The sequence below is a fragment of the Pagrus pagrus genome (genome assembly GCF_965226575.1).
Source record: "Pagrus pagrus genome assembly, chromosome: 16".
Taxonomy (NCBI): Eukaryota; Metazoa; Chordata; class Actinopteri; order Spariformes; family Sparidae; genus Pagrus; species Pagrus pagrus.
Genome location: NC_140200.1, coordinates 12302817 through 12328107, shown reverse-complemented (window position 1 = coordinate 12328107; position 25291 = coordinate 12302817). Strand labels below are relative to the sequence as shown.

At 40.0% G+C, this 25291-nt stretch overlaps 3 protein-coding genes across 9 annotated transcripts in view; 2 read left to right on the top strand and 1 right to left on the bottom strand.

Annotated features, from left to right (window-relative positions):
• Positions 1-4920, bottom strand: part of mthfd1l (methylenetetrahydrofolate dehydrogenase (NADP+ dependent) 1 like) — a 38435-nt gene extending 33515 nt beyond the window's left edge. The window contains exons 1-7 of one of the 2 annotated variants that reach the window (XM_084378509.1): positions 4160-4920; positions 3352-3436; positions 3147-3197; positions 3004-3057; positions 2133-2257; positions 1370-1470; positions 305-441 (exon numbers count right to left, since the gene is read on the bottom strand). In XM_084378509.1, coding sequence (XP_084234635.1) covers positions 305-441; positions 1370-1470; positions 2133-2257; positions 3004-3057; positions 3147-3197; positions 3352-3436; positions 4160-4389 — 783 coding nt within the window. In that variant the 5' untranslated portion in view covers positions 4390-4920. The remainder of the gene's footprint in view (positions 1-304; positions 442-1369; positions 1471-2132; positions 2258-3003; positions 3058-3146; positions 3198-3351; positions 3437-4159) is intronic. The other variant, XM_084378508.1, reaches the window with a different exon arrangement.
• Positions 4921-6750: 1830 nt separating this feature from the next.
• On the top strand, positions 6751-14160 carry stx11b.1 (syntaxin 11b, tandem duplicate 1). Its single transcript, XM_084376972.1, has 4 exons — positions 6751-7142; positions 8221-9121; positions 12021-12114; positions 12923-14160. The coding sequence occupies exons 2-4, from the start codon at positions 8228-8230 to the stop codon at positions 13828-13830; spliced, it is 1896 nt and encodes a 631-aa protein (XP_084233098.1). The 5' UTR covers positions 6751-7142; positions 8221-8227; the 3' UTR covers positions 13831-14160.
• A 4944-nt stretch (positions 14161-19104) lies between these two features.
• The window catches only part of utrn (utrophin), a 193823-nt gene continuing 187636 nt past the window's right edge, over positions 19105-25291 (top strand). For all 6 annotated transcript variants that reach the window (XM_084377235.1, XM_084377236.1, XM_084377238.1 and 3 more), the window contains exons 1-2: positions 19105-19521; positions 21524-21688. In XM_084377235.1, the coding sequence (XP_084233361.1) occupies positions 21616-21688 (73 nt within the window). In that variant the 5' untranslated portion in view covers positions 19105-19521; positions 21524-21615. The remainder of the gene's footprint in view (positions 19522-21523; positions 21689-25291) is intronic.

Sequence of the window (25291 nt, the reverse complement as noted above, 5' to 3'; positions counted from 1 at the left end):
CCACTAAAACTGCACATACTATAACAGGTGCAACTGAATAGTGACAACAGATGGTACAGTATAGAGAGCATAAGAAGAGGGTAAAGACCGTTACAAAATAATGGCTTTAGTAGAGTATTTTCAACAATTATTACTCAAAATGATAACAAAAGAACATGCTCAGCTACAAACACAAAAAAAGACGAAACTATAAACTTTTTACAGCAATCTTTCAAGGCTACAAGGGTTGATGTTATAAAACTTGCATTACTAGAAAATACATATATATTATTATATTATAGTATAACTGAAAAATCATACACACCTGTGTCTGTAAACTCTTGGACCGCCAATGACTCTTAAGAGCTACCATTCCACTTCTTTCAATTAGGCACTGCAGGGCCACACCAAGGGGTCCTTCTTCTCCAACCAACAGCACACTTTTCCCTTCCAAAGGAGCATCTATAAAATGTTTAAATGCAGCCATTAGGACATTCTTCACTCATGAAATGCCTTATGTGCATGAGCAACCTGCTATTGTGGTCCACATTTCAGTTACAGTCTAGTCAATTAATTCCAGTGTTTATGATCTATAATAAAATGCTGAGAGTCTGAAAAAGGCTTTGCACACTAATTGAAGTGTAGGTGTTTAAAATAGCTTTGCACAACACTATGGTCATAATTGCAAATGAGATATGCTGATATGTTGTACATGGTCAAATCTAATGCACATAAACTTTATAATTTGAAATGTACCTCCACATCCTACAACAAATGGGCATAAAATCGTCACTTTCAAGACATCATTAGTGTTGAAAAACTGTCCCACATGTTGAGTCTCTACTAGTTGTAACACTAACACTCAGAATATCTTTGACCCTATGTACACCCAAAACTTTGACCCCTACCTCTGAACCCTAGGGTGTGTCTCAAATGACCCTGTGTTCAGGACTTAGCCTGCTGAGTCAGCGTTTTTCTTGTGTGTCCCAGTGCTAAAATCTTTTTGGAGCACAGGGGTTTCAGATGCCCCAAACAGTAGAAATCTTGGCTTAAAGTTCAAGATTGCATCATGATCATAAATTTTACTTTTCTCCATTTTAAAAAGACTCTTCACATCACTATCAGTGCTTGCTACTACTGTACCTTACCATAATCAAACTCACACATTAATTTCATCTGTTACACCTGTGTTGTTCAAGTTGTGACGTCTCAGAAAAGATTTCCCCCAGAGGTGAAGGTAGAGCTATATATATATATATATATATATATATAGAAGTTTTAAAATAGTTTGTACTTCACTTTTCATGAGTAAGGTCATTATCATGAGTCACCGTTCAGTATAATATGCAACTACTAAACACGAGACTGATTTCCATTCTCTGAAACTCACCATGTTTCTCCAAGAGATCCAGGACAGCGCTGGCGGCAGGCGGCACAAAGCCTTTGCTCAGGTCTCCTCGTACCAGACGGCCCATATTCAGATCTGATATCCTATAACAAGACAAAAACAGATTTTTTTTTTTTTTTTTTACATATATTCAGTATATAATATATAAATAATGTATAAAATATTCTCCCTGGAAGCAAGTCACATTTTAACGGCCACGGCATTAAGGTTATTTTGTAACAATGAACAAATAGTAACTTGTTGCAAGAAAATTAAAAGAACTGTACACCTCAGTTTTTCAGTTATTTTTGATTAATTTACTTTAGATTATTTGTCCTTGTCTGACCCATTCCCTTCCATTTGTGATAATTATGAAGGGTGCCTTGCTAATTTTCTCATTCTCTTGTCTAGTGAAAGCACGCACTCTACATTTAGGCTGTTTTAATTCTGCGCAGCCCTTTCTGATTTGGGCCAATTTGATATACCATGTGAGTAAATGCATTTATCTCCGTTAGGAAAAAGAAACGACTGATGCCTGGCTGACTGCTGCTGCACAGAAATAACTACTGAACTACTGACTACTGACACATAAAACAACATCTAGAATTTTTAAGGGCCACACATATCAATCAAGAGAGGCAACCTATCGTAAATTAGCACAGTTCAAGAAGAGATTCACTAATTAATGTTATGTTTCTCTGTGTAAAAGTCGCAAATTGTGCTGTTTTAAATGTAATAATACTAGTTAGCTAGTGCAGGGTTTTACCCGTTTACATCCTTCTCAGGTTTGAGTGTGTTCAGCACTCGACTGCTGAGGAAAGCAGGGGGAAGGTGGAGGTAGACTCCGTGCACCCTGGGGTCTTCATTCAGCTTCAACAGCTCCTCTACAATCTACACACACACAAAAAGACAAAAAAATATATAACATGCTAAACTTTTACCATCAGGCATTCTGGTATAAGTACTGTCTGAATATGGTCTACAGAAACTCCAGCCTTCACACCTATAAGGGTCAATTTGAGGCAAAAGTACCGCTTAAGAACAAGGGAAAGACTGAAACAGCAAATGCATGATCAAATTTAACATGTCAGCTTTAGTGACTGAGCATAAAAAATGATAGTCATCCATGAGGAAAGAGAGGGTGGGAGAGGAAAGGGAATATGTGTGAAAGTAGAGCAGTGGATCAGTAGATCAGTAGAGTCCTTTAGGCCAGGAATTGTGATGTAAATCATCCACTGTCATCTGAATTGCCTGAGCTATTCCTAGGGTTTCCTACTTTCTATTTGGCTCAAGAGTCGATTTCCATCTGGGCAAAGAGAGCCACAGCTGAGAAGCTGCTTCCTAGTTCCAGTTACATAATGCTGGAAACTACCATAAAGTGAAAAAAGGAACATAAGGAGTGACTGAATAAATTAAGAATTCAACAGTCATGCAAAAGAGGATATATGATGACTTACAGTTAAGCATGTTTTAATGCCAGAAAAGCTTACATGAGTCACTGATTACCTTGAGATTACACAACTGCTAGGATCAAAATGCTGCACAGACAAGCCAGGGGAATAGTATCTCGTGCACCGACTTGCCAGATAATGAGAGGGTAGGAGCTGAGGGAAATTAAACAAATGTGTTTCACTTACTTCATCTTCACTGCACTCTTTCGCCAGACAAATCTGAGTGATGTTTAAGCCAATCTGTGGACATACAGACGAGGGAGTGTGAACTGTTTGAAAGGGCAAAATGGGCAATACTCTCATAGAGGAACGGTGAGAGAGAAATTTACCCTTCCTGCCATTTTCTTATTGATCTCCAATAAGCTGTCATCTTCGCCCGCCTTTGAATTAAACACAAACAGATATGATAACACTGGAATCTCCAATGGCTTCAGTAAAAAAAGACAAGCCATAAGTCAAAGGTAAATTAAGGCAAAGCAGGTCAAAACACAACTGTGTCACAGTAAGTTGTAGAACTGTTTTTGCTTGCGATACCTGTATAATGGCTAACAACGGTTGTATTGCTGGATTTCTTATTTGCAGAGCCACCATTGCCTCCTTGGCGCTCTGGACAATTTCCCTGCGAGAGAAAATAAACTGGTAAGCATTTTCCATGTATCCATTTGGGGATCCATACAGGGTTTTAAAATAAATTCAAGTCAAACATATACATTAGGCCCCCATTCTGTAATATTTTTGGAAAGATACCTCCATCAGAAAAGTGGATGAGATTTAGACATGTTCATTCAGTGTTTGTGGGACAGGGTTTCCACTATATCAATATATCTAGAGCGCTTTTCGGATATATTTGCCGCAATGAATGGTATACAAATTTTGAGGTTGCACCCACAGGCCACCTTGCTGTACACGTGACACTGGATGGGCGTGGCTAATATGATAATGTATAGCTAACACACTGACCTATATTTTGTCCAAAATGTAAACAGTGCGACATCAAGTCCTCCTCTAGCGATCTCGGATCATTCTATTAATATACTTTATTCCGCATGACGGTAGTAAAAAACATACGCGCGAATTCATGTTAATTCAGCACCGTGTGTTTGGCAACAACAGAGAGAAGTTACATCAGCTGGCGGAGGTCCCTCTGATCATATCGTGCTGCACGTGCATAACTGGCTGCTGGCCAACGGCAGAAACGCGCCGGTGAGACAGGAAGTACCGACCACCGTTTATAATGTTAGCAAACAAGCTAACACTCGACCGTATCTTATTTTAAATAGAAAATAATACAAAGAAAACAATACCTCTGTCATGTGTGACCACATATGCCTTTTTTTCTTACCTCAAAGAACTGTCGCATTCAAACCGCTCATCCTTCTGGGACTGTTTCCCAAAGTTGACGGCTATTTTCGTGCCGCCGCTGGAAGTAGCGCTTGCCGTCCGGAGAATCAGCCGGCTGTTGGCAAGACCAACCGGTGGGCATCTCCGCGACAACACGCTGACTCTGCTTCCTGGACCGGCTGGATGAATCCGAAGGCTCCCACAAGCACTACGAACTAAAGACAACTTCATGGCCGTTTCTTTTAGTTTTCTAGTCGTGACTTATGTGTTTTTCCTCTTCTTGTTTCTCTAGCGATGGTAAGCGAGGGACTCAACCTCCGGGAGGAACATAAAGAAAGTTGAGGTGGCGACAGGGTCGTGATGGAGCTACGCTGTCTTCAGGGGCAGTCGGAAATTTGAATATTCCGAGTTCGGGACAACCCTGAAATGTGATAGAAGTTAGGCCTATCCCACAGAGAAAGATTTATGATAACACAAGCTGAATCACATTTTGGAGAGCGGCAAACCTGGCTCGTTAGGCAACATTTTGATGGCCTAATGTCACAATTCTAATAGGAGATACAGAATGTACTGTGTATCCCTCTTCCCTTTTCTGGCGTTCCTACGTAATGTCGACAGCTTGCTTAACAAAAGACCACAAAAATATAGAGCCAATATTCTGGCACCGTGTCTATGTGTTTCTTTGTTACGAACCAGCGACACCGGAATACTTTCGTCGACTTGAATATGAATGTAGTAAATCCGAGGTACAGTTGAAAGCAACAGCCTCAGAAGAGCGGATGCGCCTTCACGGACAGGCTGTATTGACAGAAAGAGGGGAGGAGATCAGTTCAGGCCACGTGGGTTACCACAATATGATCTAAAAATCCATTTAAGACTATGAAAACATTGATAAAGATTAGGCTTTGACCTGTAGACATGTGGCACTTAACACAGAAATAACATTTATAGATTTAATTTTGTCTCAGCTCACCATGGAACTGTCTCAACCACATGTATGAATGAACTCTTTGGAAACACTGCAGCTGATACCCCATTATGTTCATGAAGGTAATGAAGTCTCATAAGTGGTCATTCGTCTGTTAATAAACCAGTCATACTGGAATCAATAGAATGTGGTGGAGCAGGCATTCAAGATTCAAAGGGAGAGAAGGGGCTGGAGGTCTGAGTTGGACGGTCCAGTCTAGATCACATGAGACTCAGATGTCCCTCAGCATCAGCTCTGATAATGATTTGACCTGCTTTAAAAAATGCTGCATGTGAATGAGCGGTTCAACAAACTGTAAATCATTTAAATGATCATTTTTTAAAGAATATTCTTCTAACATGATTTGTGCAACTGATGTTTTGCCCAGTCGTTTGCACTTTTGCAGTCTTTACACAAAGGTCTGTTCAATGCAAATGTTTTTATTAAAGAATTGCTATATTTTTTCATGAAAAGAAAACGGTAGTTAATCATTAATATTGATTTTGTTGGAGACAAAAGGCGCCAATACACAACATTCCTGCCAAGATCCAAGAAGGCTAGCCCAATGATAGTGATGGAATATAACTCAGTTCATTTACTCCAGTACTGTGCTTAAAGCTGCATTATGAAAGATTTGTCCATCTCTAGAATTCATACTCAAAACAACAGCGGGCAGCATACCACCAGAGTAACGCTAACTGCTGCTAACTGTAGCTGCTGTTAGCTAGTTAGCTCAGAGGGAGCTCGAACGGTACTTCAGTAGATATCTTTGCAACACAATACATAGATGGTTTGACATAACATCAAAACTATATATTTTAGATAATCTTTGAATGCACCTTTATGTACAAATTTGAAGTACTTGTTTAGTTCAGTGTCTCCATTTTCTGCTACTTTGTACTCTCATTCCTCTCCATTTTAGAGCAGATATTGTACTTTTTACTCTGCTACATTTCTTTGATGACTTTCGTTACTAGTTGCTTTGTAGATGACGTAGATTGTATAAGTAGTAAAAACTTTTTGCTCAAAGTATTTTTATTGGTTTATCTGTTGGTTTCTGCTCCAACAGAGCCCCACGCCTATAATAATATTATTGTACCATAAGTAATCAAACAGAATCGATTTCATAAATCATTACATGTACATCTAAATGAATTCAATACGACAGAAATCGTAGGTGAGACGTAAAAGAAGAAAAAACAATAAAAATAAACTTTTTTTTGATACTTTTGATACATTTAATATCCGAAAACTTCAAGATCTTTAATTAAGGACTATATGTCTTGGTGAATTTCACATTTACTCAAGCATGACTTTATGGTGCTTTTTACAACACTGCCCATTGATCCATATCTGTGCCCTGAATTGCCACCCCAAACCACTTTTCGGATGAAAAATACTAATTGAGGCTAATATCTTATTGTGTCATCTAATAAAACACATATGTTACCTACAGTACATGAGGCTGGTAAAACCTCATTGGTCTGTCTGTCTCTCTCTCTCTCTTCACACGCACACACATGCAAGTCAGTCATTTGGGCGTGGCTGGGAAAATCCTCAACGTCAATTCACCTTGAAAATGGGCTCGGTTCCACCAGTGCCAGGTCTGTCAGGTATCACTGACATCCAAACTCACAAATAAACCCTTCCTCGGAGCTTCCATGTACATTTTCTAACAGTTATTCTACCCTACGAGTTCAAATTGGCTCTCACTTTGCCTACACACGCCAGCTGCTCTCACCTCGTCCTATCCAATTGACGCTCCTCAGACGCAGCGTGACTGCAAAGCCCAAACCGACCTGGCTTCATTCCTCAGGTCACATCATCAGCTGCAGTCCTATGGCGTGGCGCAATCCAGCTCCCTAACAAACCTACAGTTGAATACCAGTTTGGGCTCTAAAGATAGCTGCGTTACGCATGTAGGGCCCTTTGTTTCTGCTCGCAGCCAGGCGCTGTGGCACCACGGCCACCTGACAGAGCATAAAGTTTGATGTCTGCGGAGATCAGAGGAAAACGGGTAAGGAGCTTTTCTTTCCATCTCACAGTGCTCCATGAAACTGAGAAACTTTACTCCAGCAAGTGGCTGATAGTGTAGTAATTGTTTAGCCCGGTTTGTGTTCTGTCAATAAAATGTGAGATTTATGTGGTGATAGCTTCTTAGCAGGGTGTATAAAATGATTTTTTGTGGTTTGTATACACAATCAGTTAGGTATATTTCTGAAAAACATTTGTGATTTCTTCTAAAGATATCATCACAATAAATACACACGTTTTATTGTTTACCATTGGAACCATACATGTACCTTATAAATTAACCACAACATGCTTGTAAGTAGGCCTAGTTTGCTACCGTTTATTTTGAAAATATTCTAACCATGTGGCTGAGCAGTTGCAGGTCATTGAGTGTTTTTCAGGTGTGTTAAATATTGCAATAGTCTCGAATAATTTTCAACCTGATGACCAGGAGCACTTGAGTTAACAATAATATTGGTATTCATAAAATTCAATATATTACCCTATAGATGTCGAGTTAAAAATGATTTTTACAGAAAAACAACAACCACATCAGCTTTGAGTTCCTGAAGTTTAGAAACTTTTCAAATGCCTTCTACTCTCTGTCATCAAGCTCCCTTATATCATAGTGGAAATGTTTTATTTTCAAGTATTGCTCAGACTCAAGATCCAAGATATTCCTGTGTCTGATCACAGTTTTTGTCGAATCAGATGCTTCAGTGAGATTAAAAGTCAAAGTGAACGTCTGGACTGAGACATCAGACAGATCACAAGTTATAAGAACTAGTTTGGTGAGGAGCAACACCTTCGACTATTCTTTGGAGAACCTGTTAGGCCAGTGCTGGGTGAGTTGCAGCTGAATGAAGAAGCAAAGGTCTTTTAAACTGGCATGGCAGCTTAAATGATCCACTGGGTGTGTTTGAATGTGTGGCCCTTTTTACATTTTGTTTTTATCAAGATCTATGGTGAGAAAAAGTTCAATTCCATGTGATGTCAATGGTTTTGTTGCTGGCTGTTTCCGATCACAAAGAGGAAAGATAACCAGACAGAAAAACAATCTGTAACTTTTTCATGTTTTCCAGCCCAAACATGAGGGACAGACTGAGCAACCTGCAGGAGATGTCCAGCAGCCAAGTGGAGCCGATGGAGGATGCGGAGTCCACTGTCTCTGACACCTTCAGCAACGTGGACCTGGAGGACGAGTTGCCCCACGAAGCGGTAGTGTTCGACAACAGCCCTGCTCTGGTGGAGGTCTTCTCCCAGTCGCAAGATATCCACCGAGAGGTCCAGCTCATCCGCCTAGAGGTAAAAAGGCTTCGTGAGCAGAACTCTCGCATGTTTCATGGCGTCACCACCATGAGCACCATCAAAAGGGACTCCAACGCCATTGGTGCTGATATAAAGTCCCGGGCTGAGGGTGTGCTAGGTCGTCTGCAGGAAATGGAAGGTACAGCCCACAAGCTAGAAGAAGAACATGGCTCAAATTCTGCCATCACACGTATCGCCAGAACCCAGTACGCTTGTCTCAGCAATGGCTTCCGCGATGCCATGTTTGACTATAATGAGGCTGAGATGAGCCATCGGGACAACTGTAAAGTCCAGATCCAGAAACATATGGAGATAGTCGGACGTGGGGTGACAGGAGAGGAGGTGGAGGAGATGATCGAGACGGGTCAGTGGAACATCTTTACTGACAACATTGTGGCTGAGGGTAAAACAGCCCGATCAGCTCTGTCCCAGATCGAGAAGCGTCACCAAGAGCTGGTGGACCTGGAGAGCCGTATCAAAGGCATCCATGAGATTTTCCTGGACATTGCTCTGCTGGTGGAGGAGCAGGGCCCGATGATTACCTCCATCCAAACCAACATTCAGAAAACTGATGAAAACCTACAGGTAGTCCTCATCAAACTCGGCAAGGCCAAACGTCATGTCAGCAACAACCCTTTTAGAAAGATGTTTTGCAGCTGTTTCCCATGTGTCGATTAATGACTGTAGAATACAGAAATAGGCAGAAGGGTGCCAAAATATGTTATTGTGTCAAGATTGAGAAACAAAAATGCTCTTGTAAAATATTTAAAAATTGTATTCAAGCAATCGATTGATGTCTAATATTTGCATGAAAGGTTTGAGACGGGTATCTCAAACCAGAATGAATCCCCTCATGACTGAGGTGTGATGCAGACCTGAAACATAGTATAGTATTTAAAAATATTTTTCTTGTTTTAATAGTCTGCTGACTTTTCACATGGGAGGAATTGATCAAAAACCAAAATGTGATGACTGTCATTTTCTTACAATTGCGGCATGCTATGTGACTAAAATTGTTTCTGAGAGATAGATAAGAAGAATAAAACCCTCCAGAAATGTTATTATAGGCAAGTTCAATCAAACAGTTCTTACCTATTTTTTTTCCAAGTGTCCAACCCAAGTCTTTCAAGTCAAAATATTTATTACTATATGTGAATATACTGGTAAAAAAAAAAAAAAAAAAGATTTCTGCGATACAGCTGTCTACAGCCGAAAGAAAATGTTTGAGAAATTGATCAGTTGTTCTGCATTATATAAATTGCGAAATTATTAATAATACTTACATGTCCATATTGCACAACACTTTTATTATCCTACATCCAACATCTCTTCTGACAACACCAGTAACTGAGGGGTACCAGCAGTTTTAATAGGATTTATTGCCAGTCTCAATATTATGCTGGAATCACGCATTTAATATATTGTGATGTATGCTAATCTGTTACTTTTAACTGTGATTTTATGACTCAAATGTATAATACCTTCATATTGTCTCCCTTTCTCCTGTGGTGTCACTTGTATTACATAAAGACTTATATTAAAAATTAGCATGAGTCTCGATTTGTTCTTGTTTGAACATGACATTTATATCAAAAGACCTGTCGAGATTCAGTGTCCGGTATACATTAAAACATGTTATAAATTAAAAAGCTTTGCTAAAAGCTTTGGGTGAGTAAGTGCTACACAATGAAAGGGTGACTCCACAAATTCTACTCATTAAAGTGTGTTTACAGTAGCGAGTACTACTCCATATGTGAAAAGTGATGGGAAGCCTTTTGTGGCTCCAGAGGAAGTTGCATGTAATCTGATAAATTGCCTTCAGTGATGTCAATGAGTGGTTTAGCTGCATTGTGGGTAATGTAGGCACCAGCTTTTGAAAAGGAAAGTTTGCTGGTCTGGACATTTCACCCCTGTAACACTGTTAGACTCATTATGGAGAGTTTAAAAACAAATGATCAAAATTCATACAGCAAAAGCAGAAATATCATATTTTGTTCCACGCATTCAAAATGTGGAAAATGGGTGGAGTTACCCATTAATAAATGTACTACCTGGCATGTTCCACTTACTCCTGTCCAACCCTGGGCCTCCTGGATCATCCAGCGCCCCACCCCAATGGCACTCCAGCCAAACACACACAGGTGGCATCACTTGATTTGATTCAATTTGATTTCACTTTATTATCAGAATCTTCTTCTGAAATGTGTCTTGCGTCCTAAGACTTACAGTTTCACATAGACAATAGAATACAACATTTAACCAAAAATCACAAAAAAAACTTTAACCAAACAACAAAAGCAACATTCATAAGGCAGCTTGCACTGCGTTAGACCAGTGGTTCATTTTAAAATCTTTCCTTTGTAGATTTCTCACAGACTCTTGTCCTGGAAACATTATTTCACAGGAATGTTGTCGTTCTTCCAGTGAAAAGAGGCTGAACCAGAAAATGCATCTCTATTCAAGGAAGTATTGTGTGTTGCAGTGGGAAGGCCCACGTGCGTCACCTGGAAAGGGGTGGCAGTCACCCACTGAACACACAGCAGGCAGACCGCTTCCTTCATCACAATATAAAGATGCGTTTCCCAAGCGTTCTCGACCAAATGAATCAGATTGAGACACTTTGAAAGGTTTACTTGCTTTCCGATTTTGTGGGAGCCAGTCACAGGAGGTAAGACACTTTGAATTGATTGAGTTTAATGATATATTTTTTAATTTTCTTAGATAATATGTGAAGCAGAGGCAAGTGGATAATTGATGGGAGTTAATTAGTGCTGAACCGCCCAAGCAGCTTGGAAAGGCTGATGTTCCTATCTCAATGGCTGCCATTAAAAGACATTTAGTTGTTTTTATTTGACATTGTGACTGCTCTTAAAATAGCTTTTTACTGATATGCTGTGAGGAAATTGATTTTCTGTCTCCATACCGTGTGAAATAATCAGTAGCAGGGGTTTAGGCGAGAGCCACAGTCTTAAAAGTTTTAATGAATTTACTTAGAGCTACTAGATAACATATTGTACAACACTATCTTCGGCCATAACCCCACTTTTAAAGGAAATGTCTGTTTTCTTAAACAAGGAAACATCTTCCTTGTTCCTGGTTTAAACACATTCCAACAAGCTTTTGAACTGTGACTGCTGTCATTGTTGTTCAAGACAGAAAGAAAACCTGCTGTAGGGAAAATGTCAGTCATTGTGTGTATTATAGTTGTTATATAAAACTGACATTTTAGCCTTGGATGGGTGGTGTAATTTTTCTTCGTAAATTAACTTTGATCCTTTGTACACACTGTCACCAGGATACACAATGTTTAATGTCACGTTTTTCTATGAGGAGGTTATACTATATTGAGGGTACCTGCAATACAGGAATGTTAAATAATGAACGTATTATTTACGTATTTGATCGCAATGAAACTGAGTTCATTAGACCAAAAGCTAAACATGGGCTGAGGTCAAACAATTTTCTTGCTTAGGGAGTTTCCTAACTAACTCAATTGATCTGGAACTGTCAGTGACAACCATGATTAAGAGCTGGTCAAAAGGTGCTTCAGTGCTTCCTTCCTTATCTCCTTTAGCATAGGGTGCATTGGACCATCCTTAATGAAAGGAAAGGAGATGATGCCTTCCCACAAGTCCTTGCAGCGCTGGTATACTGCGTTCCAGTCAAAGGTCGGAATTTCCTAGACAAAATAGAGGAGGAAAAATGACACATGAACTAACAGACGGCATTATACATTTTATTTTACAACACTTTTATACTTGAAAACATATCTTAACATGCTACTCACTAGCCGATATTAGATATTGTAGTCTACAAATACTTCCCCATGGGTGTTGCCACTGTCATGACGTCAGACAACAGCTTCTTCATGAAGTAGGGGTAGATGGATTTGCCCCGAGCCTACAATTAGGAGCTCCAACTTCGAGTTTCATTCTAATGTATTTTTTCTAGAAGGGGGCAGGAATTTCAAGCCTCTAGCTGTCTGGAATGCAGCCTTTCTTGGTTGTCTTTTTCTCAATACTTACCCAGTCTGCTCTGATTGGTCAGCTCACACATGCCTGAGCCAGCACTGCTTACTGTGTCTCTGGTCAGCTCTGCCATGTTTTCAGCTTCCGGTTAGCTTCAGTTCTAACCTGATTATAGGTATAAATAATGCAAATGTGTGACATGGTGATGTAGTGTGAGGTCAAGAAGTCACAGAATTACAGGCAGGTCTACTGAGGAGGCGTTTCAGGAACTTCAGGAGTAGGGTATTCTGTGGGACAAAGGAGCTCCCATTGGTGTTTGGGGTTTTGACATTTTAAGACCTTTTACATTCACAAGAATACATAGCACAATGAAAGAAAGGGGAAAAAAACGTAAAATCAGAATAGTCCCCATTGAGAAGAAGTACTAAGATGAAACTTTTTTTTTACATTTATTGCAGCTTAGATATGAGTGCATTAATCAACTTCTTGTTTTATTCTGGTCTCTCAGGCAGAATGAGGGACATGCTGGAGAGGCTCCAGACCATCAGTGAGGAGGATGACGACTATGAGCCAGACTTTTACAGCTCTGAATATGATGTGGACAAGGGGACTCTGTCTCAACAGGCAGTGGTGTTTGAGAACTCCTCAACGATTGAGAACATCCTGGAGGAGGCCCACTCCATACGCAAGGAGATCTCCTTGCTCCACTTAGAGGTGGAGCGTCTGAGCACCCATAACGAACGCTTTGGCACCTCTGTGCGGCGCCTCACTCTGCTCAAAAAGGATTCTGACTCCATCGCCAGAGGGATCCAGCACCGTGGGGAGGGCCTGTATGCCCGCCTTCAGGCCCTGGGTAAAAAGAGCAGCCAGCTGGAGGAGAAAGACGGTCCCAATTCTGCTGTTAGTCGCATAGCCCGAGTTCAGCATGACACACTGACCCGTGCCTTCCACGCTGCCATGAGTGACTACAATAAGGCAGAGGAGATGCAGAGGAGTACATGTCGGGGGAGGATCCAGAGGCAGGCTTCAATAATGGGGACTGAAATCACTGATGATCAGCTGGATGTGATGGTGCACAAAGGTGGTGAGGGATGGTCCGAGCTGTCCCAGAGCCTGCAGATGCAAGGCGGACGCTCGTCTCGCTGGGCGATGTGTGAGATCAAAGGCAGACACAAGGAGCTGGTGGAGCTGGAGGCCCGGCTGAAGGAGGTGCACGATCTGTTCCTGCAGATGGCTGTGCTGGTGGAGGAGCAGGGATCCACGCTCAATAACATTGAGGCTAATGTGCTTACCACTGAAGAATATACTGAAAAGGTCAACGTTCACATCAAGAAGGCATTACAATACAAGAAGAAAAATCCTTTTCTACAGTGTTGCCCCTGTTTCAGCTGTTGGAGACGCAACCAAACTTTTTAGGGCTTATTTGGACTTTTTATGGATGACTGAAAACTGAAATAAACCTTTACATGTGTAAAAAGTAATGGACAGCTGAAAAGCTTTTAATGCAATGTGCTTATTAAATGGTAAATCTAAGCTTTCCAGGCCCACACATGATTTACCAGCTGTCTAAAATTTGATTTCCAGGAAAATAACTGATCCTTCTTTTTGGATCTAAAAATAAATCCAATAATGGTTGTGTGTATTTTATTCTAATAATGTTTAAATTGAAGGTGAATCAATTAAGCAGTACAATGACATGCAAAATAAATACTGTTTTAGTAAATTAAAAAAGGTTTGTTTTCTTCGGCAGAACATCAACATAGTGCATTGAATCATGGGGTAAGTACACAGTCTTTATAAATGTGGAACAATTGTAGTCATGAGAGTGAAGGTGGGAGAGCTGGTAAAATTGCAGTTAGTTGTGACAGATGAGACAACTATGCAAAAGTAGAGTAAATTATCACTGATCATCATTATTTCACTATCTGTGTGGTTGTAAGTTTGATTTAAAATGCTATGTTGATGTGGATGGTGATGGAGGACAGCAACCAGAGGTTGAGTGTAAATTGAGTGTACATTTTTAAAAGCCTACACAGACAACCAATGAACGGGGAAAAGAAGAATCAGGTGGCTCTCCTAGATCCTTCTATGAGTCAGACAAGCTGTTGGAATGTATGAATGGAGAAGAGACATGTCATATGATCCTGTGAGGTTGTCCAAGATATTTTCTGACAGTAAATGAATGAGCTGTTTAGCTAAATGGCAGACTACCGGACTGTTGGGTCCCAGAGGGAGCCATAAATGCAAACAAATGTTGTGATGAGTTTAGGGGTGATTAAAAACACTGTCTGTAGCACCACCAAATTAAACCTGCTTGGTGGCTTGGGGTAAAATGATCTATATTCGCCTCCTGTGTGTAAAATATGGTATGATTTAAAACAAAATAAAGTTCCTAAACCATTTTTGACAGAGACAAAACACGTCAAAAACACCCACATTTATTGGTGAATCATATTGGTTAAAATTGGGCTTTAGTAGTGAATACTATCTCCATATTCACAAACAGTTACATTTGATCATGATCATTTGAACAAACTATATAGTTGTAACATAGTCAAATGAGGGCCTGGGGCCACATACCTGTTGTACCCTACTTGTAATACAGCCTTTACTTTTATAATTTAAACAGATTAAATGACAAAAGCAAACACTTGAGAATGTCTGCCCTGTCTTTTTTTAATTATATATAGAAGCTACAACGTGTCGGTGTCATTAAGAGTCACTAAAAAGTACTTTCACAATTAGTAAATAAAGTACTTTCCTTAATTATTTCACTATGTTTGTTTGAGGTGTAAGGTTTCCAGGAATAACTGTTAACGTATAACTTTTAAAGAGTCTATAATTAAATGAATGATATAAGGCTTGCTGCTGGTGAGTGTCCTGTTTCAGTTCCTCAGTCAGTCTGACAGGCGCAGGGACATCAGTTTATCCTCGGAATCAGTTTCACTTCAAGTCTCCTGCCGAGTTTGGGAACTTCTCCTGTAAGAATTAGGGAACAACTCCAGACTTCGAGTCTTATTGAGCTTTTGCTTTGCTTTGCGCCGCTGCTTAGTCACAGAGTGTGGCATTAATAGCTTAACACTGCACTGTATGGCTTATATTACAGTTCAGTAACCGTGTCGTGCCGAGCTCCAAACCTGCTGTTACTTATCAGCTAGCTAGCACATGCTAATAGTATTAGCTGCGCGCCCTAGTTATTCGCTAGTTAACGCTAACTCCTTATTGGTTAAGAGAACATAGCAATAAGTAAAGCAGGGATTTTCGTAAGCCAATGATTTTTCTGTTTTAGTATAACATTGTAGAGCCCATAACGTGTTAAAGTCAGCCAAAGTTTTGCGACGGTAGTTTGTGTAAAAGCCGTGTTGTCTTGCCAGTGAGCACGGCATTAGCAAGTTCGCTCCAGTCTGCTACTCTACAATTTAGCTGCTAGCATAGCGCTAGCATCATCGTTGTATTCGACTCGTGAGGCGTGTTTGATAAAGGAGCGGAAAATGGTGTGCTTTGCTTGCACCGTTGCTTTTCGGTGAATAAATGTTGAATTCACACGAGTATATGTGTATTTCTTGATGTGGAAATGCGGTGGGATTTGGTGTATAAACCAGGATGGCCGAGTGGTTAAGGCGTTGGACTTAAGATCCAATGGACATATGTCCGCGTGGGTTCGAACCCCACTCCTGGTATATTCTTTTAATGGTGTCGTCTGAATCACCTCGTTTAAACAAACATGCACGGAAAATCCCCGAGTGGCGGCATATAGGATAACATACAGATTCGTGATATCAAGCATAGCGACGTATGCATTCATTACACGTAAATTGTAGCGTTTTCCCACCAGATGTAGGCAAACAGTGAAGAAGTCAATTTTCTTTGAGAAACTACAACAGTGGCCGCCATTAGTGGTATAGTGATAATGTGCCATATATAAACATAGATGATAAGAAAAACGTGATATAGTAAGTAATATAAGGCACCTGAAGATTATGTAAACTGTCCTTCATGGCAGTCTCTTTAGTTTAAATACTACTTTTTTCGTAGAAATAACGTATGAAAGGCGTTAAATGGTCAAAACTGGCAACAATGTCATTTATTGTCTATGGTAAAATTAATGCTGAACTCACTCAGACAATGGCAGGATGGAATCCTGAGCACCAGATCTTATAAAAAGTGCAAAACAAAGTTAGCTGTTCAGATATTGAGAACAGTACAAGCTCGCCTCCTTCTGGACCTTACAATCAAAGTGTCCATGCATCTGGCATATTTGATAAATTTGCCAATGTGGTGATAACAATAAGATAAGATATGATAATAGAATTATATTAATCCCAAAGGAAATTCTTGTGCCAGAGATTGCTACAAAAATTTACAGTACAGTAGAAAAACCATTAACAACCAGTGGGTGCCCCAGGTCAGGGTCACAGCTTAGGACAATACGGGTAATGAATATAAGTGAAATATATAAAATATACAAAATGATAAGTGTTTCAGGTGAAAATACAATAAACCAGTGCCTAATACACTAACAATAGAAGTAAGACAAGTTAAGTAGAGTAAAATTTATTTCTGAGTATTTCACACTGTTTTTCTGTGGGGAAGTCCTCCAGGCAACGGTCTTTCTTTAAGGAGTAGTTACACTATTGGGACAGAAGAGGGCACTCTAAGCCCTTCTTGTAGTCCGTGGGCTGGAGTCCAACACAGGCCAAGTGAAGGCCTAGACACACTCACCCCTATAATTTTACTACAAGGGCGATGCCTTGGACTCATGGATACCCAGTCATCTGCATCTGCCACAGGAAAAGCTTCACAGAAAATAGCTGTAACTCTTGTTAAGTAGTATCTAGAAGTGTGTTGCACTGTAGTCGCATGCGTCCAAGAAGTGTACTTTAGATGGAAACTTTCGGAAACTTTCTTAACTTTTGTATAGGGTTTTTTGCACTTCAGTGTTCACAAAAACTAACAGTACCTGAGTCAACATGGAACCTTCACACTCCAGATTAACTCATTTTACAAATCCATCTTTGTAAACACGCCAGTGAACCATAGGTGAGAATTCCTACCTGCCCTCTTGCACACCAACAAATAAATCTGCTGTCACTTGATAGGTGTTCGAGGCCTAAGAGAGCACTAATTTGTGAAATTGAGCCTCTTCTTTCAGCTGTGTGAGGAAACATCAACAAAAGAGCCCTGACAACTGAGAAGAGGGAGGGAGAAGGATGAGGGCTCACAATGGAAGATCAACATCTCTGCATCCCCAAAGCCTCACGGACTCTTTCCAATGGGCCTTAATCTATTATTCAGTCCCCTATGGTACTGGAAGAGTTGTTTCTTTTCAGTCCAACACATCACGCAGTGTAATATAATGAAACCTGAAGCAAGAGGTAGTGGAATGATAATGCTAATTGTTTTTGTAATTATTAGGGTTATTTACTGTACATTGTTATTGTTATTTGGCTATTTTTTTAATTTGACTCACCTTTTTAATTGTGTTTTGACATTTTAACTGTCTGCTCGGCTCTTTTTTGTTTGTGATTGTATTTTATGTATGAAAGGTGCTACAAAAATAAAGTTTATTATTCCTGAAATAAATGTTTTTTGTTTTGTTTCGTATACATTCATGGTGGATTTATAGCTAGATATTTTCTGCTTAATCAAAACACATGGTTTCTGGGTCATGATACTCACTTCTCGCCACTTTATAGTTCTATTTCACCACATTTTATAGGTTAATATGGCACTTTTACATCGATCTGACAATTCTTACAAGCTACTGTGCAGAGTAATTTCACTTCACTTCCAAACTGTGATTAAAGTAGTCACTCTGCCTTGTCCTGCCAGCATTTAAATGTTTCTTACATGTTAATAAAGCTGTAATAATAATACAATTAATACATAATAAAACACTGAGACGGTAGCTACATTTTTGATGCTTTAATTGACAGTTTAAGTAATAGTTTTCATCATTCCAGTGAATAAAATAAGATGTCACATACACACAATGTTACAATAAAACCATCATGGCTCAAATGGCTTTTTGCAGTCAGTCCTAGGTGCCTTTATGTGGAAAAGTTTTGAAGACCTTTGGCCTGATGAATATTCCAGTTATTATCCCATTCCATTACAGTTCCTCGTCCAAGCTTTTTCTGTGTTTTCCAGTGGGAATCACTGGTTTCGTTGGTGTTACGTCACGTGACGCCCACCGCGCCATGTTTCCATCTCAGCGTCAGGAAAACTTTTACAGCCAGAGGGAAAGGCTCAAGACCAGCGTCAAGCTACCCGGGGTGGACTCTGCGCTTCCGGTTACACCTTCAAAATAAATCTAACAGCCGTTACATTTGAGAAGTGGCTTCCTAAAATGATGGCGATCGTTTTTAAATAGCAAATTGTGTAATTTTGTTGTTGTTCCACCCATAAGTCATGTCATAAAAGTAATTTAATAACCACAAATTTAAGATACAGTTTACCTGTTTGTATCAGAAACCTCTCATGTAAACATATTATTACACTAGTATGATGCTTAATTATCCTACAATTGCTCTATTATTATTAAAGGCAACGGGAGCGACTGCTATTGCCAGTCGGTTCAACGTCCCTGCGATTACACCCCTTTTACTGCGAAGGTGTTGTTGTAGCATTTCCGCTGTGTTTGGCTAGCTCTGTGGAGTTTAACATCGGTGTAAGCGGCAGGGAGAAAGAGTCAAGTAAGCAACAGGAACAAAGTTGTGGGACCTGAGTGCACAGTATTGCGGCGGTCACCCGTGAAATGTAATAAACATCTCTCCGTTTCCAAGTGACGGCCCGCCGTTGTGTTTTCAAGACTACGGTAGTTGTGCTTTGCTTTGTTTTTGCTGAAAGGCGTCTCTTAAAGCTTTCCTTTTGGCACATTGTGGAGACTGGATGCGCTGGAGGACGGTTCCCTTGAGTTAGCTCAGTTAGTTAGTTAAGAAGAGTGCCTCGTACCTCGTAGAAAATGCCTTAAATTAACTGCATTGATGTACTTTATCAACTTTTCAACCTCAAAGTACGCTTCACCTGTATCTGTCTATCCATACTCGACACGTTTTGGACTTGTTTTGAGGGGGCACGTCTCCTGACTCCTTGGTGACAGCAAAGGTGAGTGTGTGCTTTGGATCTATGAAATACGTTAAGCGTCATTGTACCAACTGAACACAACAGTTACTGTGAAGTTCACAGTCAGACATTGGGTGTAAATAAACTGTAAAAGCTTAACATGGTGAAACAGACCATCAAACAATTTCTGTTTCATTCTGAACTTGAGGTTTTTGCACGTAGCTAGCAGTTTGTGTACCCTGCAGCTCTGAAATTGCTTGGTTAAAAGTCATCCAGCTCCAAATATCTCAGAGATAAAACATTAACCACAAGGCCACCGTAGGGTTGCATTTTGAAACTCCCTTTATGTGTGTGTGTTTTTTTTAATCAGGGAGGCGATAATCTCACCAGATTAACTCAACACATCAGTCATTTAAATTTATTGGACATTGACTCTGATCTCTTCTTCAAATCAAGCAAACTTGCAGCTTCAAAGAGTTCAGATTCATCCGGCTGATCGTATCCCTTCAGTTGTTTTGCCTCGGTTGTCAAAACTAACTACCCCACACACAGAGAGGGGAACTGAAATTGTAAAGGCACCAGCAAGATAGATGGGGCTGTCTTTTCCTTGAGTTTACAGTTGTTATTTTTGGGTCTTGCATCATCCCTCAAGAACTGTAACTCAACAGGCACTGCTCGATAAAACTGCACATAAACTCCTTTCATGGTAAAAGCAAGCTATTTTTGGGAGTGGACATAGCTTAATGAAAGGATACCCTGAATTAAAACAGACCGCATGCACGAGCATTGTTCTTATACTAAAAAGCAGATCTAAACAGCTGCAACAGTGTGAAGCTGCAGCAGCTGATCTGTGCACAAGGTCAAGATGCACATTTGGAGATTGTGATAGATGGTGTTGCATTTTTGGAGCCTCTGAAAGTTGAGCACACATAAGGGCATCTTTTGTGAGGCTGCAAAACTACAGATAGAAGACAATGCTGTCTGCGCAAAATGAGCATGACATGTAGAAGTGTAACTCTTCACTGTCCTTAGGATTTGACTGTCAGCGATTCTCAAAGCATCTCAGTGTATCGCAACCTCAATGTTCTACTTTACTACGTGACATTAAAACCTGTAATATAATCTTTCGAAATTCCCTAGAGGACACTGTAATCACTTAAAAGAAATCATTATCCAGGGTTAGCTGCTCTGGACTATGGTTATTGTTTTTTGCTAACCTTTAAACCTTAAACAACCCTTAATTGTTCCAATGAAAAAAAAAATGACTTGGTTGTATAATGATGACAAAACTTACCCACTAATATGGTCATGCTCTGCTATTTCACATAAAGCTGTCAGGTACTTAGGATATTAACTTGTTTGCCAGGAGCAAGTGACAAAATGAAAACAATCAAAATTGTACTACTTATACAGTGGAAAAAACGTCACAGTTCAGCATGTAGTTCAACAGAAGTGAACATGAGAAGAAGCCATTACATGTGAAATGACTTAAACTGTGTATGATGGTAAGTGGGGGCCAACCAAAGCAAAATAAGTACACAAAAACAAATGTCTTTGGTGGCTAGCCAAAGACCAATTTCATGTGTACTTGATGCTTTGTGGCTGTTTGAGACTCTGAGATTATTGGCTAGTTTGCTCCTGAGCGGAGTCTACGACATAATTGTCCATTATTACAGCATCTATTACTCTCACAGTAGTTGTTTTACACATAACATTGACAGCCCAAGGCCATTGTGTGAAACCAGTAAGATTCTTCCCCGACAATGCTGCGCGGACACTGACTTGAAGTCTCAAACAGCTGTTTGCATTTTAACGACCTACGGTGTTCCTAGTTAAGCGCCAGATCTTCCTGCGAGCTGCTGTGTGACCATGTTTGAAAGTTTTGTGTGTGTGGCTCCAACGCATGTGACACCTCCACTCTCCTGGCCTCCCTTTGAGATTATTTCCACTGCTTAAAGTACATTAAAGCAGAAAGGAGCTAAAGAAAGACCTACATTTCAGTTGGAAGTGAGCAGGAATGAAACTGTTTTCTTCTCACTTACAGGTGCAGAAAGAGGGCTGTTGCACTGTGTGCCAAGAAGCCTGGGAACATTTGGCACAATATCAACCAATAAGGCATTGAATTTATTGGCTACCATGGCATCACACGGTGACATTGCAGAGGGAGGAGCCAATGAAGAGTTCAGCGACATCATCAAGTGGAGATCTGGTATGTTTTTAAATAGTTGTGGCCTTTGTTGACATTGTTATCTTGAGGCTATGTTTAATGTTTTACGCTCCATATAGGACACACGACTTGCAGAGTGTGTAAGTGTGTGTAGCGTGAAATGCTTACAGCTGCATGGAGAAAACATTTTGTTGTACGTGCATAAGAGTGGTAGCTGAGAGGAAACACTGACAGAGCCACAGACCCTGTTGTGTTCAGTTAACCTCAGTTCCCATGGAGGCAAGGGGAAAAGAGATAGAGGCAAAGCAACAAAGGCACGAAGAGAACAGGAGATGGTTGATTGTAACATGTTTGCGAGGAGAAAGAGAAAGTCACAGGAAAGGTGACCAATGGCAGCAGAGAAAGGGGAAGACAAGAATGTGGGGATGGGTTTAGAGGGCCGCACCCTGTGATCCTTTTCTCTGTGGATCATTCCATAGGTTAATCTTTTGTAGACGCCACCCTCAGAGAAAGAGAGAGACAGATGACAAACAAGTTTTTGCTGTAGCAGGAGGAGTGCTTCAGCTGAACGAACTGTTAACTCCGGAGAGTAGCACAATATGTAGAAAACTGGCTCTGATATTCTCTGTAAATCAAAGAGAGATATAGGGATAACCTAAGTTTGTCATTTATTTAAGACAAGCATTGTAGTGTGTATTTCAAACTATGCATTTATCAAATGAATCAATGAACGAAAATTGCAATATCCAATCGTAGAAGCTGCAATAATAATAATAAAAAGAGTAGAATATATGACAAAACAGCATTATAATGAAGTACTGGAGTGCTGCAGAGATGCGCTACACAGCTTTTTTTTAACTATATCCTGCAGCCTTAAAGCCAATATTTACCTGTGCGAAGACTTGTATACCAGGCGGAAAAGGTTGGCAAACAATTCTGCAATTAAAATGCTGGGTAAAGTGAGTTTGGATAAATAATGTGGTAACTTTACGATTCTGATGATAAGGATGATTTTCATTGTTTATTATTGAATGAATGCCCCAAGTGTCATTATCTGAAGCCAATATCCTGAGTCCTACCATACCAAATATAATACAGTGGCAAGAGAAAACAAAGAAGAAAACAAGCAAACATGTGGTTTAGAGCCCAACTCATATATTGGCGTTATATTGTCTGATATGAGCCAATATAAAACCCAATATGTTTGCCAATATGTTTGTTTGTTTGTTTTTGGAGATCATAATGCAGAAAAAGATGCTTGACGTAGTTTAAAATTGCCAAATTCCCAGTATCTTTACTGTTTCAGTTCACTGATGTCATTTAAGACAGTTAAGTTTATTGTTAGACTGTAATATATTTTGCGTCCATTACATATCTTTGTCACAAGTGTTTGATAACCACAGTTGAGGGGTTATAACAAAAAATGTATGTTTATCGGCTGATGCATCGATGTTGGAATTTTTTACCTCTAAATATTGGTATCGGCATTGGCCAAAAAATTGAGTATCGGTCATACTCTAATATGGTTCAGTTTTAATATGTTTCAAACATATATTCATCATTGATATGCAAGTCATGTGACTTCCATAGGTTTAATTCAGTAATGTTGCATTCGGGATTCATCATCTAGTGTGAATGTTGGCATCAAAACATGGTGCCATGTGCTGTCTCTTGTCACCTCTCCATCCTTGCTGTTTCTGTTACTGACTTTGAAATACAAAAAGTAGCCGTAAGGAACGTCTTCAGATTCATCCATCCCGTCCCGTCCATGTGCCAGCTTTCTCCACCCGCCCGGCCTCAGAATGCTGGCAGATTCTGCGCCAGGAATTCCGCCGTGCCGCTGGAGTTTGTAATTTACGACGCTTGTTTTCAGACCACAGTGCTTTTTCTTACAACGATTCAGGTTTCCCTAGCAACCCCAAAAGTAATGTTTTCTTTTATGGCAAAGAGGGGAAAATTTAGCACGTAGCTCAGCTGCACACTAAAACAACCCACGAAGAAAAGTAGAGTGCATGTGTACCGAGGTAACCTGCCGGCTCTTACCCAACTGTTTTTTACCTTCACCTTGTGGGACGCTTTTTGTGGTGTGTGTGTGTGTCAGTGGGTTTAGAGAAATATGGTTGAAATTAGGTGTTCCATTTTATAATTCTAACATGCATTGATCCACCATCACCCAAAAAACACTGCTGCTCTTCTTTCTATCATCACACATATAGCTTTAGAAATGAAGGCATTTTAAGATACTAAAACTATAGAGACTGATTGCTAACATTGATCTTGTGACAGCTTAACAAACCTGGGTGTGCTGCAGGAATTGAGACAGGAATAGATAGATGATGAGAAAGAGAGCGATTTGTGGTATACATGGGGTTAAAACATGGGCTGTGTGAGGTGATTGACAAGCAGGTGAGTGTGTGTGCGTGTTTCTGTGTGGTGGGCAGGTGGAAGGATGTTTTCACAGCTGAGTCGAGTCTCGTGAGAAAATCATTAGCGCACTTGTTGATGTGGTCTGCCGGCCACCATGGGGGGCGTGTTTGAATGGTTAAAGAATTTATTCACAACTGTATTTTTTGGTCCCCATTACTGATTGACACACTTGGTTCATTTTGTGGTTTTTTGAAGCTCCGGTTTAGTTATTTCAGCTGGTGTAAACTAGTGCTACAGTGAGTTCACTGCTACAGCAGGGGTGTATGTGTGTTGTTGTTCTGCCTCCTGTGATGGAAGTCAGCAAGCCAGACAGTCTGTCCTACTCACAGATATATGCACACTCATGCCTCTTGAGGGGAGTGAGAGGTGGCTCATGGTTTCCAGCATGTTGAGTTGTTACGCAAGCAAGCTTGCAGTGGACCAGAGAGAAGGTTCAGTGAAGTACAGAGGAAAAAGTGGATACATGGTGCAAACTGTTTATTACTTTCATTATAGATTAATCTGACAATTATTTTCCTGATTAATTGAATAGCTGTTTAAAGTGTAGGAAAATGTGAAAAGTGCTGCAAAGAAACGTCATCAAATTGCTTCTGTTGTCCAACCAACAGCCCAAAACCCAAAGACTCTTCATTCCCTATAATAAATGACAAAGAATATCATTACATCCTAACATTTAAGAAGCTGGAACCAGCAAATATTTGCCTGAAGAATGACTGAATCGATGAATAGATTATCAGAAATAGTTTGCAACTGATTTTGTTGACCAATCAATTCATCAACTTATTGTTGCAGCTTTACTGGAGAAAGTAATGCGTTTGGGGAAGAATGAGTACTTGTACTGACAATTGCACCTGCTATATATCAACTTATGTGACTGAAACACGTGACCAGTATCTACCTGCCTGCTAGATACAGTATCAGGTTGTCGGGATGTAGCATGTAAGCTTTTTTTAACAAAAGCCACTGAAGAGATAAACTCAAGAAAAAGTTTTAATCTGTTGACTAGTGGTTACAGTAGGATTTTATTATTATTATTATTTGATTACTTTATCGAAAATATTAACTGGAGTATTTGCTGTTTTTCTTTTTCATATTCGTTTTGTATCATTGTAAACATCTTTGAGTTTTGGACTTCTGATCCGACGAAACAAGCAACTGGAAGACGTCACTTTCTGCTTTGGGAACATGTGATCCATTTTTCACTGTTTTCGATAAATA